At 44.7% G+C, this 16,052-nt stretch overlaps 2 protein-coding genes across 5 annotated transcripts in view; one reads left to right on the top strand and one right to left on the bottom strand.

Annotated features, from left to right (window-relative positions):
* Positions 1–2,605, top strand: part of LOC144893307 (uncharacterized) — a 45,346-nt gene extending 42,741 nt beyond the window's left edge. For both annotated transcript variants that reach the window (XM_078783609.1, XM_078783579.1), the window contains one exon: positions 1,108–2,605. In XM_078783609.1, coding sequence (XP_078639735.1) covers positions 1,108–1,295 — 188 coding nt within the window. In that variant the 3' untranslated portion in view covers positions 1,296–2,605. The remainder of the gene's footprint in view (positions 1–1,107) is intronic.
* Positions 1–16,052, bottom strand: part of LOC144893293 (nucleolar complex protein 2 homolog) — a 224,249-nt gene that overhangs the window by 143,838 nt on the left and 64,359 nt on the right. Inside the window, exons 15-20 of one of the 3 annotated variants that reach the window (XM_078783525.1) lie at positions 10,079–10,213; positions 9,732–9,845; positions 8,686–8,814; positions 8,634–8,655; positions 8,215–8,310; positions 2,991–3,549 (exon numbers count right to left, since the gene is read on the bottom strand). In XM_078783525.1, the coding sequence (XP_078639651.1) occupies positions 3,437–3,549; positions 8,215–8,310; positions 8,634–8,655; positions 8,686–8,814; positions 9,732–9,845; positions 10,079–10,213 (609 nt within the window). In that variant the 3' untranslated portion in view covers positions 2,991–3,436. Of the gene's footprint in view, positions 1–2,990; positions 3,550–8,214; positions 8,311–8,633; positions 8,815–9,731; positions 9,846–10,078; positions 10,214–16,052 lie in introns of those variants that run through there. The other 2 variants (XM_078783437.1, XM_078783470.1) reach the window with 2 other exon arrangements.

Here is a 16,052-nt window from a genome sequence, read left to right as displayed (position 1 = left end):
GATTGGCAGAGCAGTGCGCCAAAGCTGACGTCATCGGCTGGAGATATTAACAAGAGCCGGGCGCCATTTCGAGACCAGAGTGAGGAGTGAGGATCTGATCAGGAGTTCGTTTTGAGGTGCGATCCTGACAGTCGAGTTCAGCACGAGTTGAGTGACATTCCTGGCGCACTTGATCCAGAGCAGTTGGATTCCTGGCAGTGCAGTGCAGAGCCCGAGTCCGTTTTGAGCAGTTGGGTTTGAGACGCGGCAGGACTTTGGTCGGAGTCGACCCCGTGTGGAGCCGCGAGCCTGCGTGGGACGCGTGGCGTTTGGAGCGAGGCCTTGTGGGACTTGGAGCGAAGGACCTCGTGGTGTGCGGTCGGGTCGGGCGGGGCGGTGTTGGACAGCAGCCAGGGAAGACGACGAGACAGATAAGCCCGAGCTCCGCGTACATTTTACACCAAAAGACGTGTTTCTTTCATATTTCATCTCCCTTGTCTCATCTCTGATATCTGTTGTGTGCGGGATCCCGATTTCGAATAGTTCATTACCGGCGCGTGCTTTTCACTGTCTTTGCTTTTCCCAATAAACCCTTGCATTACTTTTTGTATATAATACCTGAACGCAGTTTACTGGGTGATTGATTTGACAGTTAAGGCTGCGGAGATTTGCGCTGCTTCCCTCCATTCCGCGTGCATCGGTGTGTTAGATATTGGTATCCACCATTGAGCTTCCGCCTCGGAGTTAAAGCTTTCGTGATCGGCATCCGCGATCGCCTGATATAAATTTCGGCGGTTGCGCGACAATATTGTGGAAAAGAGGCGAAGCTTATACAAGTTTTATTTTAATCCATTTCCAATTTTTTTTGATCAGTTGATAAAATGTGATTAATCGATTCAGCTCCGAATGTCACGTGTTCCTCTGATCTGTCGTAATTGTGTTGGGACCCCAAACCATTAATGGTCCAAACAGGTTCCACACCACTGGAAGCTGGAAGGATGGAAGTTGTACATTTAAACTCTTGATGAAAGTTGCACATTTAATCTCTTGATGGAAGTTGTACGGAATAATCTGTAATAATTTGGGTTATTAATTGTGAATTATAATTGTTGTTGTTTTGTTTTACAGGGAATGTGGTTACAAGGATCATCGGCACAATATTTCTTATCATGATCATCGGGGTGATGATTATGTACATTGTGGGGACCAAGACACGAAAAGATAGATCTGATAATTCACTTAACGATGAACCAGGTGGTCAAAATCTTCTCAATGTAATTTGTCCTGAAAGTGGCACAGAGAGAGGACTAGAGTAAAAGCTTGAAATTTGAAAATGATGCAACGAACATTTAACCAAATTTCTAACTTTGAGTTGGTGTTGAGTCGTTGAGGGACAATGAAGAGAATTTTGTAACTGTTAGAGAATAATTATATTTTGATAAAACCTTCATCAGTTCCATGAAAGTGAAATATTGTACACCAGGGAACCCTTAAATATCTCAGGGGTTACGTTCCTGGAAAATGCGTTTGTGCCACAACCGTTTCTCCTCGTGTGTAACATCTGGTATTAGGTATTAAGAACTGCAAAGGTATAAAGAACAAACCACTGTAATTAGAACTGTAATCACTTCAGTTACCATCAAACCTTACTGCAGCATATATAAATCACAATAGAGTAACCTTCAGTAATTCTAAGGTTAACTTAAACTGTAAGTAAGAGTAAAACTACTTTTAACTAGAGTACATCATTTTCACCTGGATCTGAGTGAGAATAATTCGTAATTTTCAAAATGTTACAATTTCACTTATTCTAAGTGGAAGTTTAAACCAAAGCATCCTTCCCTAAGCTTCCAGAGATGGGGAAGTGAACTTTTCTCACACTATATATATATAATTAATTAGTAAGGATGGGTGATTGATGAAGGTGATATTTTGTAACTTCCAGGAGATGAAGAAGAACTCAGGCAATGATCGTGTGAAACTGTGTAGAGCAGAATGTTTGTAAAACACGTTTTTTTTTGTTTACAAGATCGAGGCTCATGAAAGAGCTAATATTAATCACACAAAAAGTCAAACCGACACAAAAAACACAAAATAAGGGGAGCGGTAGACAAGATGGGGAGAGAGGGGGAAGGACGCAAACATTTGAGAGCAGGGATATCGGGAGAACTGAGGGAGGGAGAGGGCTTGGGGGGAAGTGGGAGAGGTATAAAACATGTGGACACTGCAAGGACTTCCAGGAAAGAAGTTCGGAAAGAACAACTCCTCATGATGCTGATATTGTTATTATTATTATTTAATATGTGCTTTGTTCCAATATTATGATTGTTTTTGTTATTTATTTTGAAATTAAAATGCCATACCATGGAAGGACCCATTAATCTGCTCTCTACACCTTAACATAGTGTGTGGTTACAACATGGGAATTCTTTCATATTATTTGTTAATTATCGTAATCAACTCAAGAGGCCATGACAATAATTGTGGTGTATCGCATTCCACATCAGCTCCAGCTGAAATACATAAAAATTAACATGATACACATACCTCATCCATTTATAGTATTCACTTCCTGTTAAAAAAAAAATCTGTTACTTTGCATTAAACGTGACTCATGAAAGCTGAACTCTGTTCTGGTACATCTGATTTATTGTGGACTATTTATTTAGGTCTCCAAGTAAAGGTGACCTTCATACGGATGTTTAACAAAAGGTGATTTTATTTAAACCACAGTAAGTATTTTTTTATTTACTTTACTCGTTTTGAACTGGGGGGTTTGGATTGGTTGTTTGATGGTTTTTTGGGACTCGTACCTGAACATTGGAATATTGCTGTTTCATGTTCATCAAAATGGACCAGTCCAAGGTGGTCCCGATTTCCCGATGTTTTACAAATACCTGAGATGAAACCTTCAGGTGCTTCGGAAGGATTTGATACTTTGAGGAACAAATGTACGAACTCAATTGATGGACCATTGCAAATTATAATAAATAAATAAATTTACCAAAATGGCGGATTTGGAGTAAAAATTTAATTCCATAAAACAAAACAATAATATAGTACATTGGTTAGATTGGGAATCTCATTTCACACCGATAGAAGATGATGCTCAGGATCTGGGAATCTCAAACGTCTCCCAACAAAAGGTCAAGGTAAAGGGGGTGCTCCTCTTCCTCCAGGTACGAGTTAATCCACCTGATGAACCCACAATCTTTGCTCTTGATAACCTACTTTGTGTGAACCCATCATGTTATCATGAGTATACTCACTTTACATCCTCTGTGGGATTTAGTAAACTAACAATTGAAAGGTAACCGGTCAATGGATGGATGTGGGATCAACGAAGAGAACAAAAGTTTATCCTCTCGAGCAGCGAACTCATTAAATAGGTTCATGGAGTTTGTTTATTAATTAAATGTTTATCATATAATTACAATTAGTCATTTTGATTTTCCTTCTATGCCTCATCATCCGAGAGCGTGAGGTTTTCTACGTTGTCCCGTCCTCCAACCACCAGCTCCGCAAGCTCTTCCTGATCAATCGTGGCCTTTACTTTCTTGGTCGCAGCATCTGAAAACCAAGAACAGAGATGAAGTTTGTCTCGGCCCAACACAGCGGTTCTTACCTCAGAGGCAAACGTTGGATTTTATGATCTTCCAAGAGAGCAGATACCTGGAGCCTGTTCTTTGTGGGCCCACATTTAATCACATGATCCCACATTATTTATTCAGTTATCACGTGACTTTCAGGGTTCCCTACACCAATACTCGGTTATTACAAGTTAAAACATCTCGTTCATAAACTCTAATCAAGCCCACTGGGCTAAAGGTTTGGTGACCATCTTGGATTTACAAAATAAAAATAATCAAATAACTAAAAACCATCAGAACTTCGGAACCAATTAGTCAAAAACTTCAGATGCATCATCGAAGGACCAGGTTAATTCAGGTTCACCAAAGAGAAGAATCACTAACATGGCCGGCAAGAGCCAATCAAAATAGACCATTATTCGACATTGATTAGTTGATGGATTTTGAAGTAGAAAACTGATATATAGTTTGACCAATTATGATTTGAACACCAGTTACCATTTACCGTGAAAAGTTGCCTAGCAACCAAGATAGCATCCATAGCAACACGGCACCCTTATGCCGATTGTGATTATAAAAGCAGATGTTTTGTTTTGTAGTTTTTTCAGTTTCAAAAATGTTCCTTTCAATTCAGGTGTGACTGGTTGAAAGTCCTGAGGGATTTTGAAATTCCAATTATATTTTACTCCTAATAATCAAAATAATAATAATAATAATAATAATTCATTTATTTTGTATAGCGCTTTTCCAGAAGCCCAAAGGCGCTTTGACAGAGTGGAAAACATAATGCATAACAATACATGAAAACAACAATTGCAAAAAGACAAGAATCAAGAAAACAAACAGCAGCGATATACGGCATATATATAAGACAAGAATCAAAAAGACAAGACAAGAATCAATAGGGAAATATTTAAAGCAAAAGGAGGGAGAAGGAGAAGAGATAGTCAGGGGTTAAATGCTGTGGGTTGAATGTTGAATGCAGCGTTGAACAGGTGGGTCTTTAGTGATGTTTTGAATGTGGTGAGTGAGGAGGAGTCTCTGATGGTGTGAGGTAGTGAGTTCCAGAGGGTGGGAGCAGCGATGGAGAAGGCCCTGTCCCCCCAGGATCTGAATTTGGTCCGGATGGAGGGGGTCAGGAGGTTGGTACCAGCAGAGCGGAGGTTGCGGGTGGGAGTGTGTCTGGAGAGGAGGTCAGCCAGGTAGGATGGGGCCAGGTTATGGAGGGCTTTGTATGTCAAGAGGAGGATTTTGTACTGGATTCTCTGGGGGATGGGGAGCCAGTGAAGCTTGTAAAGGACGGGGGTGATGTGGTCACGGGTCCGGGAATGAGTGAGTAGACGGGCAGCGGAGTTCTGAATGTATTGGAGTTTATTGGTGATTTTTGAGGGTGAACCATAGAGGAGGCTATTGCAGTAGTCCAGACGGGAGGTGATGAAGGCGTGGATGAGGGTTTCTGCAGCCGTGGAGGAGAGGGATGAGCGGAGACGGGCAATGTTTTTCAGGTGAAAGAAGGCTGACTTTGTGATCTGTTTAGTGTATTTGTCGAAGGAAAGGGTTTGGTCAAAGATGACGCCAAGATTCCGGATGTGAGGGGAGGTGGATACTGGGATACCGTCGATGTTGAGGGCAAAGTTATGGGTGGATTTTGTGAGCGTTTTTGGGCCAATGATGATTATTTCAGATTTATCACAGTTAAGCTTGAGGAAGTTGATTTGAAGCCAGGATTTTATTTCAGTGATGCAGTTTGTCAGGATAGAGTGGGTGTCGGTGGAGACGGACTTGGTGGAGATGAAAAGCTGGATGTCATCGGCGAAGCAGTGGAATTGGAGACCATGACGGCGGATTAAGTGACCGAGCGGGGACAGGTAAAGGATGAAGAGGAGGGGGCCAAGAACTGAACCTTGGGGGACACCTTGGGGGAGGGGAGCAGTGGGGGATTTGCAGTTATTGATGGAGATGAACTGGCATCTGTCAGAGAGGTATGATTTAATCCAAGAGAGGGCAGTGCCGGTGACGTTAAAGGTGGATTCAAGTCGGGTGAGGAGGATAGTGTGATCGATGGTGTCAAAGGCAGCGCTGAGGTCGAGGAGGACGAGAATGTTGAGGTTGCCAGCGTCAGAGGAGAGGAGAAGGTCGTTGGTGATTTTGAGGAGAGCAGTTTCAGTACTGTGGTTGGAGCGGAATCCGGATTGGAATGTTTCATACAAGTTATTGGCAGAGAGATGATGTTTGAGTTGAGTGGCTACAGCGCGTTCCAAAACTTTTGACAGAAAGGGTAGGTTGGAGATGGGTCTGAAGTTGTTTAGGGTGTCAGGGTTTAGACCAGGTTTTTTTAGAATGGGGGTAACAGCAGCAATTTTGAGGGAAGGTGGGACGATGCCTGTAGACAGGGAGGAGTTTATTGTTGCAATGATAAGTGGAGAGAGAGCAGGGAGGGAGGCTTTGACAAAGCTGGAGGGGATGGGGCCAAGAGTGCAGGTGGCAGTTTTCATTCCTATGAGGAGTTCAGAGAGGTCAGTAGGAGAGATTGGGGAGAACCGAGACAGGGGATGGCAGGACAAGGGGGGGCAGGTGGTTGGAGGGGGAGCGGGTGCGGCGGTGGTCAAGCTGTTGTAGATGTTGTCAATTTTGCGTTGGAAGAAAGAGAGGAAGGAGATGCAGTTGTCTACTGTGAATGACTGGGTGGTGGTGTTCAGGGGGCGGAGGAGTTTGTTTATTGTCGAGAAGAGTGCTTTTGGGTTTCCGGAGCCAGAGTGGATAATTTGAGAGTAGTAGGCAGAGCGGGCGCGGGAGAGGGCATCTTTGTAGTGTTGTATGTGGTCCTTGTAGGCTTGGGAGTGAACTGTGAGACCCGTTTTATTGCGGAGTCTTTCAAGTTGGCGAGCACGAGTTTTCATCAGGTGGAGTTCAGGGGTAAACCAGGGAGCAGAATGGGTGAAAGAAACTGTTTTGGTTTTTACAGGCGCAAGCTGGTCAAGGCAGGAGGAGAGAGTGTGGTTGTAGTAGTCAGTGAGGTCGGAAGGGGTGTGGAGGTCAATGAAGGGAGAAGTGGACATTTTTTCAGAGAGGGTGGATGAGAATGAGGTAGGTGAAAGAGCGTTTAGCTTACGGAAGTTGATTGTGCGATAATGCCTTGGTGTTGGGGCGGGGATGTTGATGGTCAGAGTGATGGCTAAGTGGTCAGAGAGGGTGAGGTCGGAGCCATAGAGATGGTGCAAATTTAATCCAGTGGAGCAGACAAGGTCCAAAATGTGACCACGGATATGGGTAGGAAAGTCGACATGTTGAGTGAGGTTAAAGCAGGTGAGTAAATCAGTGAAGTCAGTGGTTATTGTGGAGTCAGTGGAGTCCATGTGGATATTGAAATCACCAAGGAGGAGGATTGAGGGGGAGAGGGAACATAGCTGGGTCAGAAAGTAGGAGAAGTCAGACAGGAATGATGGGTGTGGTTTGGGAGGGCGGTAGACGACAGCCATGACTGACTGCGTGTGACCAGAGAGTTTTAAAGCCAGGTGTTCAAATGATGGAGCAGATGAGATGGAGATGAGGTTGGTCTTGATGTCTTGACGGTGGATAACGGCAATTCCACCACCTCGGCCCTCCGAGCGTGGTTTATTGACGTAGGAATATCCATTGGGTGTGGTGAGGTTGAGTGTGTAGTAGTCCAGAGGTTGTTGCCAGGTTTCGGTGAGACAGAGAAAGTCCAGTTTGTTATCCAGGATGTATTCGTTCAGGATGAGGCATTTATTGTTGAGGGACCGGGTGTTGAACAGGGTGAGCTTGATGTTGTTTTGAACAGCAGGGATGAATTCAGGTGATTTAGCCAGGGTTCGTAGGCAAGAGGTGCGATCGTGTGGGTTGCTGTGACCAGGTGCGCTGGGACGAAGAGTGAGAGTGCGCTGAGCCGACCAGAGGACGGGGATGGAGTGACCTGATTGCAAATAAACAAACTTGCGACCGGAGCCACGGTGAATGTACCTGGGTCGTCGGAGGAGTCCATTTGATTTGATGGCAGAGATGCATGATGGGGTGGAGCGGGTATTGAGCAGAAGAAGCCTTGCGGCGGAGTACTTCAGAGCCATGCCAGGCAGGAGCGAAGGGACGAGTACGAGGCCAAGGTCGAGGAGGCAAAGCGGCAAACGCAGTGGCAAACGACTGCAGCCGCTAATCAAGACCACAGCGGCAAACGACTGCAGCCGCTAATCAAGACCACAGCGGCAAACAAGGCCACAAGGCCACCGGCAAACAAGGCCACGGCCACAATCAACGGGAGCGGGCCTTTCGAATTCCGTATTCCGTACCATCAAAAGCAGATTCCGTTATCCAGCCGGAGAACACGCGGCACGTGCGGGTGTGAAAAGGCAGGACAGGTGTGAGATGTCAGGTCAGAAAGGTAGAAGCAGACCCTGTACATCCATCCAGTCGGAGAAGCGGCGAATATGCAACGCCAGCGTCCTCTCGCAACCGAACCCGGAAGGATTGCGTATTTGTGTGTACGTCCAACCCTCCCATCGTAATGTTCCCTCGATGTTTTAAAGTTACCCAGGTTCGTTTTGAGGCTCCTTTCTTACAAGTTTATAAAAAGGATGCGGAATTTGATAGAAAATTTACAAAATGTAACTTTGTAGTGAACAAGACTCACCGAGCACTTCATTTTCCTCCTCATCCTCATCGGTGAGACTTCCATCGGAAGAATCACGTGATCCCTCCTCGTCATCGCTTTCTTTCCTTCGTTTGTCTGGTACGGGAAGGACAAAGGACGGCAGGAAATAAATATATTAAAATAAAAACAAATATCGAATAAAACATTAAAAAGGAGAAGGAAATGAGTACCAGGAGAGGAAGGTGCGACGAAATTACACGATCGCATCATGTTCAAAATGACGGAAATGAGACAAAGGAACCGGAAGTATTCCACACACCACCACATCTGAGTGGTTACATCGCGTTTCACTATTTTTCCCATGTGCGGTGGTTGATTCTTCATCACTTCACAACAGGAAATACAAACAAGGCAGCTGTCGATAGTTTCTACCTTTAGGTGACAAAGCCCCAACTTACCTTTCGGTACAAGGCCAACGTCGTCATCATCGTCATCATCATCATCATCATCATCATCATCATCATCATCATCATCATCATGTTCGTCATCAGATGGGAAAAGCTCACTGAACTCTTTCCGTTCCTTTTCCCCGGCTTTTTGGGGCTTCCTCCGTATTGAGGGGATACTTGTGTCATCAAGCTGGGAATGTGGGAAGATGGTGGAAAAAGGAGGATGGCAGAGGGGAACAAATTGAGGATAGAAGGGAAAACAGGCAAGAGGGGGATGGGGATGGGTTAACAGTGGGGGCAGGGGAGTGTTAGCAAAGGTCGTTATGACGTCACTTCATAAATGTCGCTCACAAACGAGACAAGGTGAGCACAAAACAAAGGAAAACGGGATATTGTAATCTGCTCCATCCGTCTGTCACGCTAACTCCTCAAACGTTTGGGCAAAAATTCACCAAACATGGCAGTTGTGATCATCACATGGCAAGAAGATGCCAGAGCAGTATCATACTTGGCCCACCCACTGGGGTCAAAGGTCAAATACCAAAAAATGCGATTATGGGCACATTTTAAAATGAAACGTTACATATTTCATGCGTCCCCCAATGTTGATTGGATATTTAACCTTTTCTTGGATTTGATCACAGGGTCCATGCCCCAGGGATTGGGACTTTCGATCACGTGGGTCCAAAATGGAAAAAATGGTTTTCCCCAAAATCTGATACTGGGTCATTCCTGGTGGAACTTTTTGCGAACGGACAATAAAGTATGAAAGGAAAACCCGAAAGGCGCATGATTGGTGAACTATTTCCTATCAGTACATATCCATACAATAATGGATTCATCCTTGGAATGTAAAGATGGAAAACACAAGGCCAATTGGAAAAATCCTTGTTTTGTTATTTGAGAGAAAATAAATAAACATGAAAACAATGTGATGACGCCACCAAGGTGTAGACCACACTTGGATCAGATCACCCCGGGAGTTCGGCCAACCCACTGCTCTCCATACATCCAGGCCAAGACCCTCATGCACCCCACTCCGACCTCCATTCCAAACCTAAAATCCTGGCTGAGGATCCTCGCCCATCCCATAATCCCCCAGCTCACCCTTTCTTTGCCACTGATTTCCAGTTGAATCTCACGATCCCGAAGTTTCCTCCACAACTCGTAGTAACGCATGAGTGGTGTTTTCTGGGTCTTCATCTGCTCCTCCCAGGCATCCTGAAGGACAATGGGAAAATGAAAGGATGAAAGGATGAAAGGATGAAAGGGAAAAGCAAGGAATGATCAAAACATTACACAGCAAGGTGAGGAAGCTGCAAAAACAATGACACCAATAGAAGCGATCGAGGCAGTCGTCGTTACAGCATTCAAGAAACATACACAAGATATCCAGGTATCCAGGTACAACAAACGTTCAGACGAGACCACCTGGACATCCGATCGTCCCTCACCATGGACTGGGAATCCCCGAGCCGCCCATTCCGCTTGCGCGACAGGAAATTCGAATTTTCCTCGAGCTTTTCCAGGAGCTGGCGAACCTGCTTTTTGTACCTGCCAATCTTGCAGCTGGAAAGGAATCTTCGCAGCTGCACACGAGCAGGAAGCAGAGAAACAAAACTGGAGAAACGTCCATGAAACAGGAAATAGAGAGTTATCCTCAAAATGAGCAGCATGGTCAGCTTGTGAAATTGAACACGTGACAATGTTATGCTTGTTCACTTCAAAATAAAAACATCTATTCATTAAAATTCAACTTAACGAAGGAAAACAAGAATGACTGCACTGTGGGCACAACTTTCGACACTACATACTGAGGAAGCTGCTTGCTAACGGAACTCACTGAGGAAGCTGCTTGCTAATGGAACACACTGAGGAAGCTGCGTGCTAACGGAACTCACTGAGGAAGCTGCTTGCTAACGGAACACACTGAGGAAGCTGCTTGCTAACGGAACTCACTGAGGAAGCTGCTTGCTAACGGAACACACTGAGGAAGCTGCTTGCTAACGTAACACACTGAGGAAGCTGCTTGCTAACGGAACTCACCGAGGAAGCTGCTTGCTAATGGAATACACTGAGGAAGCTGTGTGCTAACGGAACTCACTGAGGAAGCTGCTTGCTAACGGAACTCACTGAGGAAGCTGCTTGCTAACGGAACACACCGAGGAAGCTGCTTGCTAACGGAACTCACTGAGGAAGCTGCTTGCTAACGGAACACACTGAGGAAGCTGCTTGCTAATGGAACTCACTGAGGAAGCTGCTTGCTAACGGAACACACTGAGGAAGCTGCTTGCTAACGGAACTCACCGAGGAAGCTGCTTGCTAATGGAACACACTGAGGATGCTGCGTGCTAACGGAACTCACTGAGGAAGCTGCTTGCTAACGGAACTCACTGAGGAAGCTGCTTGCTAACGGAACACACCGAGGAAGCTGCTTGCTAACGGAACTCACTGAGGAAGCTGCTTGCTAACGGAACACACTGAGGAAGCTGCTTGCTAACGGAACACACTGAGGAAGCTGCTTGCTAACGGAACTCACTGAGGAAGCTGCTTCCTAATGGAACACACTGAGGAAGCTGCTTGCTAATGGAACTCACTGAGGAAGCTGCTTGCTAATGGAACTCACTGAGGAAGCTGTTTGCCAATTGGGACATTTGTGGAGAAAGTCGGAGACGATCATCTTCAGACATTTAAAATATCGTCCTTGATGTGGAACATCGGGAATAAAACATAAATGCCAAGCAATCCAATGTCGTGACAAAAATAGGACAGCGGGTCCTGAAGCGCACCTGGATCAAGAGCAACAGTCACTCAAACTCCCCACAGACCCCGATATTTTTAATGCCGTGAACAATGAACATACTTTGGTACATCATGGGCGATGAAGTTTGTGATGAGGTTCCATTGAAATAGTGTGTGTAGTTTTGGAGAAGAGAGCAAATACCTATTTTGAGGTTGGGGGGGAAGGAGGGGGGGGGGGGTAAATCCCTCCCCCCTGTAGACACCCTTAATGAGCGCAGATTTTGGTCAATACACCTTCATTAGGCATCAGATATGAAGATTGTGGCAAAGTTTAAGCGAAATCGTTTGTTTGGTTCAAGCGATAATGACTGAAGTGTTTACAGACTCACTCACTCACTGACTCACTGACTTACCTACACACACTGCGAAATTACATAAGCTCACCGGACTAAAGTGCAGCTGCGCACCCCGAGTACACTCACCTTCTCGATACCTGAGATGATTTTGCCTTCAGTGCTCAACTTCGCGCACAGACGAAGCAAACTCAAACGGATCGGGGATTTCGACACCGGAAGCACCGGCGCCTTGAATCGTTGTTTTTGTTTCGCCGTTTATCGTTTCATGATTTTACCATTTAAATGACATCTTGGAGAATACACATTCCATATTACATCACCTGCTTTATTTTATAGAGGTGCATTTAATACAGGTGTATTTTTGAGAGAAGCTAAATACAATCAATGCACCGTCAATCTCCGGGTTCAAGGTGTGATTTACATTCCACAGCATGAGCAGCAGTTATCGCGATAATAAATCTAAAGCACGATTATCGCCCAGCACCAATTATATATATATATATATTTATTTTTTTCCACCTCCTCTGTCCTCTCGACTTCCTCATCTATGCTGTCGAAGGTATTTAATAACATTCATCTCCGATGGTCTTCATTGTTTGGGTTCAATATCAATTACGAATCTGACGGACAGCTGGGTCTGGCTTTGCGGGGCAAATAGTGCAGCCACTCCGAGCAGGAGCGTCAGGAAAGGTCTATTTATCCTCTGTGGGATATAGATTGCAGTAGATCTTGGCTCGACCCTCAAGAACGTCAGGGTGTGTTCAGTCAGGGTTTTATATCTCTTTCCTCAGTTTTGTCGTCTCTTTCTCTTCCGCCCCTTCTGCTCCCTCTGTGGTAATAAACCTCTTTTCATAAAACTCTGTACGAAGGCATTCCATGTACAGGATTTGCCATGAAGCCTGACTGAATTGGCTTAAAATCTGGTTATGGCCAATTCGGTTATGCACATTTAACGCGCATACATTGTGCCATTCAAAAATTACCTCACGCAAATTTTTTTTAAGGGAGGCACGTACGGGCTCACTAAAAATTTAACATTCCATCCAAAAAAAGCCAATGGAAATCTGATGCAGCAAAGCCGGGCAATGTAGAATCAGCAGAGGTGCACAGGCCTAATGCTAGGCCCAGCAGGAAACAAGATGGCGGCTACATCATTTCATCTGGGAACAATGGTGGGAGGAGTTAAGCCACTAGTGTAGGCTGCTATGTCTTAAAAATGGCTGTCGTGTTTTTTTTTTGTTAAAAGCAAAATTCCACTTGATTCCTTGTCTTTGGGGTGTCACATGTTCGAAAAAATAGGTTGTTAATTTTTTTAAACGGATTAAGGGTGTCAAATCCAAGATGGCCGCCAAAATATATAAATTCCATTAAAACTGGTATTCTGAACACAGTATGAGGTCCAAATTAATGACAATACCCATAATTTCAATACCAAGGAGTTCAAGTACAATTAATTTCAATATGGCAGTCAAATTCAAATTCAATTTCAATATGGCAGAAGGAAGCGGCATTGACCAGGCTTGGGTCGAAGCTGGACTATATTCTCCAACAACCGTAACGCAAATCCGAAATGGAAAACATCTCTACAGGTCCCTAGAAGCACATACTGTAACATTGCTTGCTCTATACCATCTCGACTTTGACAGGTTCCTAACAAAAGCACCAGAAGAGAAAGTGTTCCGAAGTGAAGCGTCCATCGATTTGGAAAAAGCATATCAGAAAGATATCAGCATGAACACAGGCAACCGTCAAAACCTCAGAGATGCCGTCAGAGAAACCATGACCATGTTCGAATCTAGAGATATCCTCACAAAGTTGGGACAGTTTGAAAGCAATACAGCACCAATTCAACACTACATCCGTAACTACTTGAGGCAGTTTGAAACTATCCTTCAGTATATTAGAGCTACCAGACAACGGGACCTGCTGCTGCATATGGAAAGCACTGAAGCTCTTATCAAGTACTTCTTTGCTCACGACCACCTGAACTACGCACGTTTGCTCCCTTTGTACCTGTCAACAATGCAGCAAACAGAACAAGTTTTTCCAGATGTCTGGGCAGAACTCCTGAAAGGAAATTTCTGTGTGACGAAGGGGATTGCTGCATTCACTTCAATAGGTCCAGATCACGGAATTGAGCAGGAGAACCGCAAACTCAAGGTCATTGGAGGCATTACTGGAATAACCCAAATTGAGAGCTCTAGACCGTTTCTTCCTGATTGCACCTGACTTGTCTAATCTAGTAGAGGAGTTTCAAAGAGAATATGGCATGGAAGGTGCTGATACCAGAGACCAACACCACGAGATCACAGGGGGAAAGTCCACCCGAGTAATGAGAAATTCCGCTAGATTGACAGAGGTATTTGTTGTTCATGGAGACCCATTCGTAACCGATGAGAGTGACCTGTGTAACCTTCTTACCAAGAAAGTAATTGATGAAAAGGTAACAAAGGACATAGTAGACCGCGATGCCATCGGACAACAGTTGTTCCAGACATTTGTCAAAGAACGCCTTACAGAAGGAAAACTTTCAGTGTGGGATCCAATGAAGAGAAAGAACATAGGCACTTTCAAAAGTGCCAACACAGTGAAGAAAGTGAAAGCAGGTGACAAACTCATTAAAGTCAAAGAAGAACGAGGACTCCTACAGAGGTTTATAGTAGCATCAAGAAGCCGTCCAGACCTTTATCTAAAGGACTGTATTGGGAAGTATGAATTTGGAATTGTTCCACGTGCCCTTTTCGCTTCGGATGGGTCACTTCTCCTAGCATATGACAAGGCTAAGGTCCTTCATCATCTTGAAGCGCTAGTTACCAAGGAGCAACCTAGCCCAACAGAAGCCACAAACGATCCAGCTAATGCCATACCGAGTGTTTCTGGCGACCAAGTATTGAGTGAAAACTCCCAAACTGAAGTACCACCCCAAGCCGAGGCGCCTGAAGTACAAGAAGCGCAGCCTGAGCAAGAAGCTTCAACTGACATGTCCGACATGTCTGAGAAATTTAAAGTTGAAGTCATAGATGGCATGGCCCTCGTTAACTCCATCTCCAAGACAGACAAAATGAAAACATGCAGTGATTTTGCCATGTCATTTCTTGAAAAGCTTATCAGGATTGCAGCTAACTACGACGAAGTAAGACTGGTATTTGACAGATACGTCGAAAGTTCTCTGAAAGAGCAAATGAGAAAAAAGAGAACAAAGGGAAACTCGACCTACTATCACATCCAAGACAGTACACTGATCCAGAATATTTCCTTGAAGGACTTCCTTTCAAGTGTCAAAACCAAGGCAGAACTTGTAGAGTATTTAGCTGCAAAGACTCTGGATCACAGCAACAGCTCTGCCAACAAATTGAAGAAGTTCATGGTAACCTTCGGCACTGAGACAAAAGGCAATGTAAGTGTGCCTGATGAATTGGTAAAACACGGTCATGAAGAAGCGGATACGTTACTCTGGCTCCATGCCCTAACAGTTAACGGCGATGTAGAACTTGTAATAGACTCTCCAGATACCGATGTCTTCTTGCTGATGATCCACATGTATCCACAGCTACCTGCTGAGACATATTTCCTTACCGGAAAATTGCAGTCAAACCTATCTTTGAAAAGTTAGGAGTTAACCGCGCCTCAGCTATTCTCGGGTTTCATTCTTTCACAGGATCAGATATGTGTGGCAGGTTCGCCGGCAGGACAAAGGACTGGTGTATGAAGGTGTTCATGTCCTACGATGATATGATACTGGATTCACTTGCTTCACTTGGCAAATCTGCTGCTACACCCTCTCCAAACGCAATTGACCAACTGGAAAGGTTCGTTTGCTTGTTGTACAGATCCAAAACACACACCAAAGTAAATGCACTACGATGGTTCTTGTACTCAAATCGACAGGCCGAGGGAGAGAGTCTGCCTCCAACCTCTGGATCATTGACACCACACATTCTGCGAGCACATTATATTGCAATGATATGGATGCAGGCATGCGAAAGTCAACCGTCCCTTCCTTCTCCCACTGACTACGGATGGAAGTCAGAGGAAAATAGATTTCTTCCGGTGATGTGTTTGAACCCTCCAGCACCAGAGGCCGTGACTAAGCTGGTAAAATGTGGCTGCAAATCAGGATGCAAAGGAAACTCCTGTAGTTGCCGCAGCAATAAACTCCCATGCACAGAGGTCTGTAGCTGTTTGAACGACGGCTGTAGCAACAATGAACAATCAGCTCAGAACATTGTGGGAGATGAACACGAGGACTTGCAAGGTAAAACGGATGATTGTGAGACAGGAATATTTAAATATGGTCAAACAGGAAATTACATTACGCTATCATTGTTAT

Source organism: Myxine glutinosa, chromosome 1 (assembly GCF_964187855.1).
Source record: "Myxine glutinosa chromosome 1, kmMyxGlut1.1, whole genome shotgun sequence".
NCBI classification, from domain to species: domain Eukaryota; kingdom Metazoa; phylum Chordata; class Myxini; order Myxiniformes; family Myxinidae; genus Myxine; species Myxine glutinosa.
The sequence above is the reverse complement of the archived record's forward strand: the minus strand, read 5'-3'. Positions and strand labels throughout refer to the sequence as shown.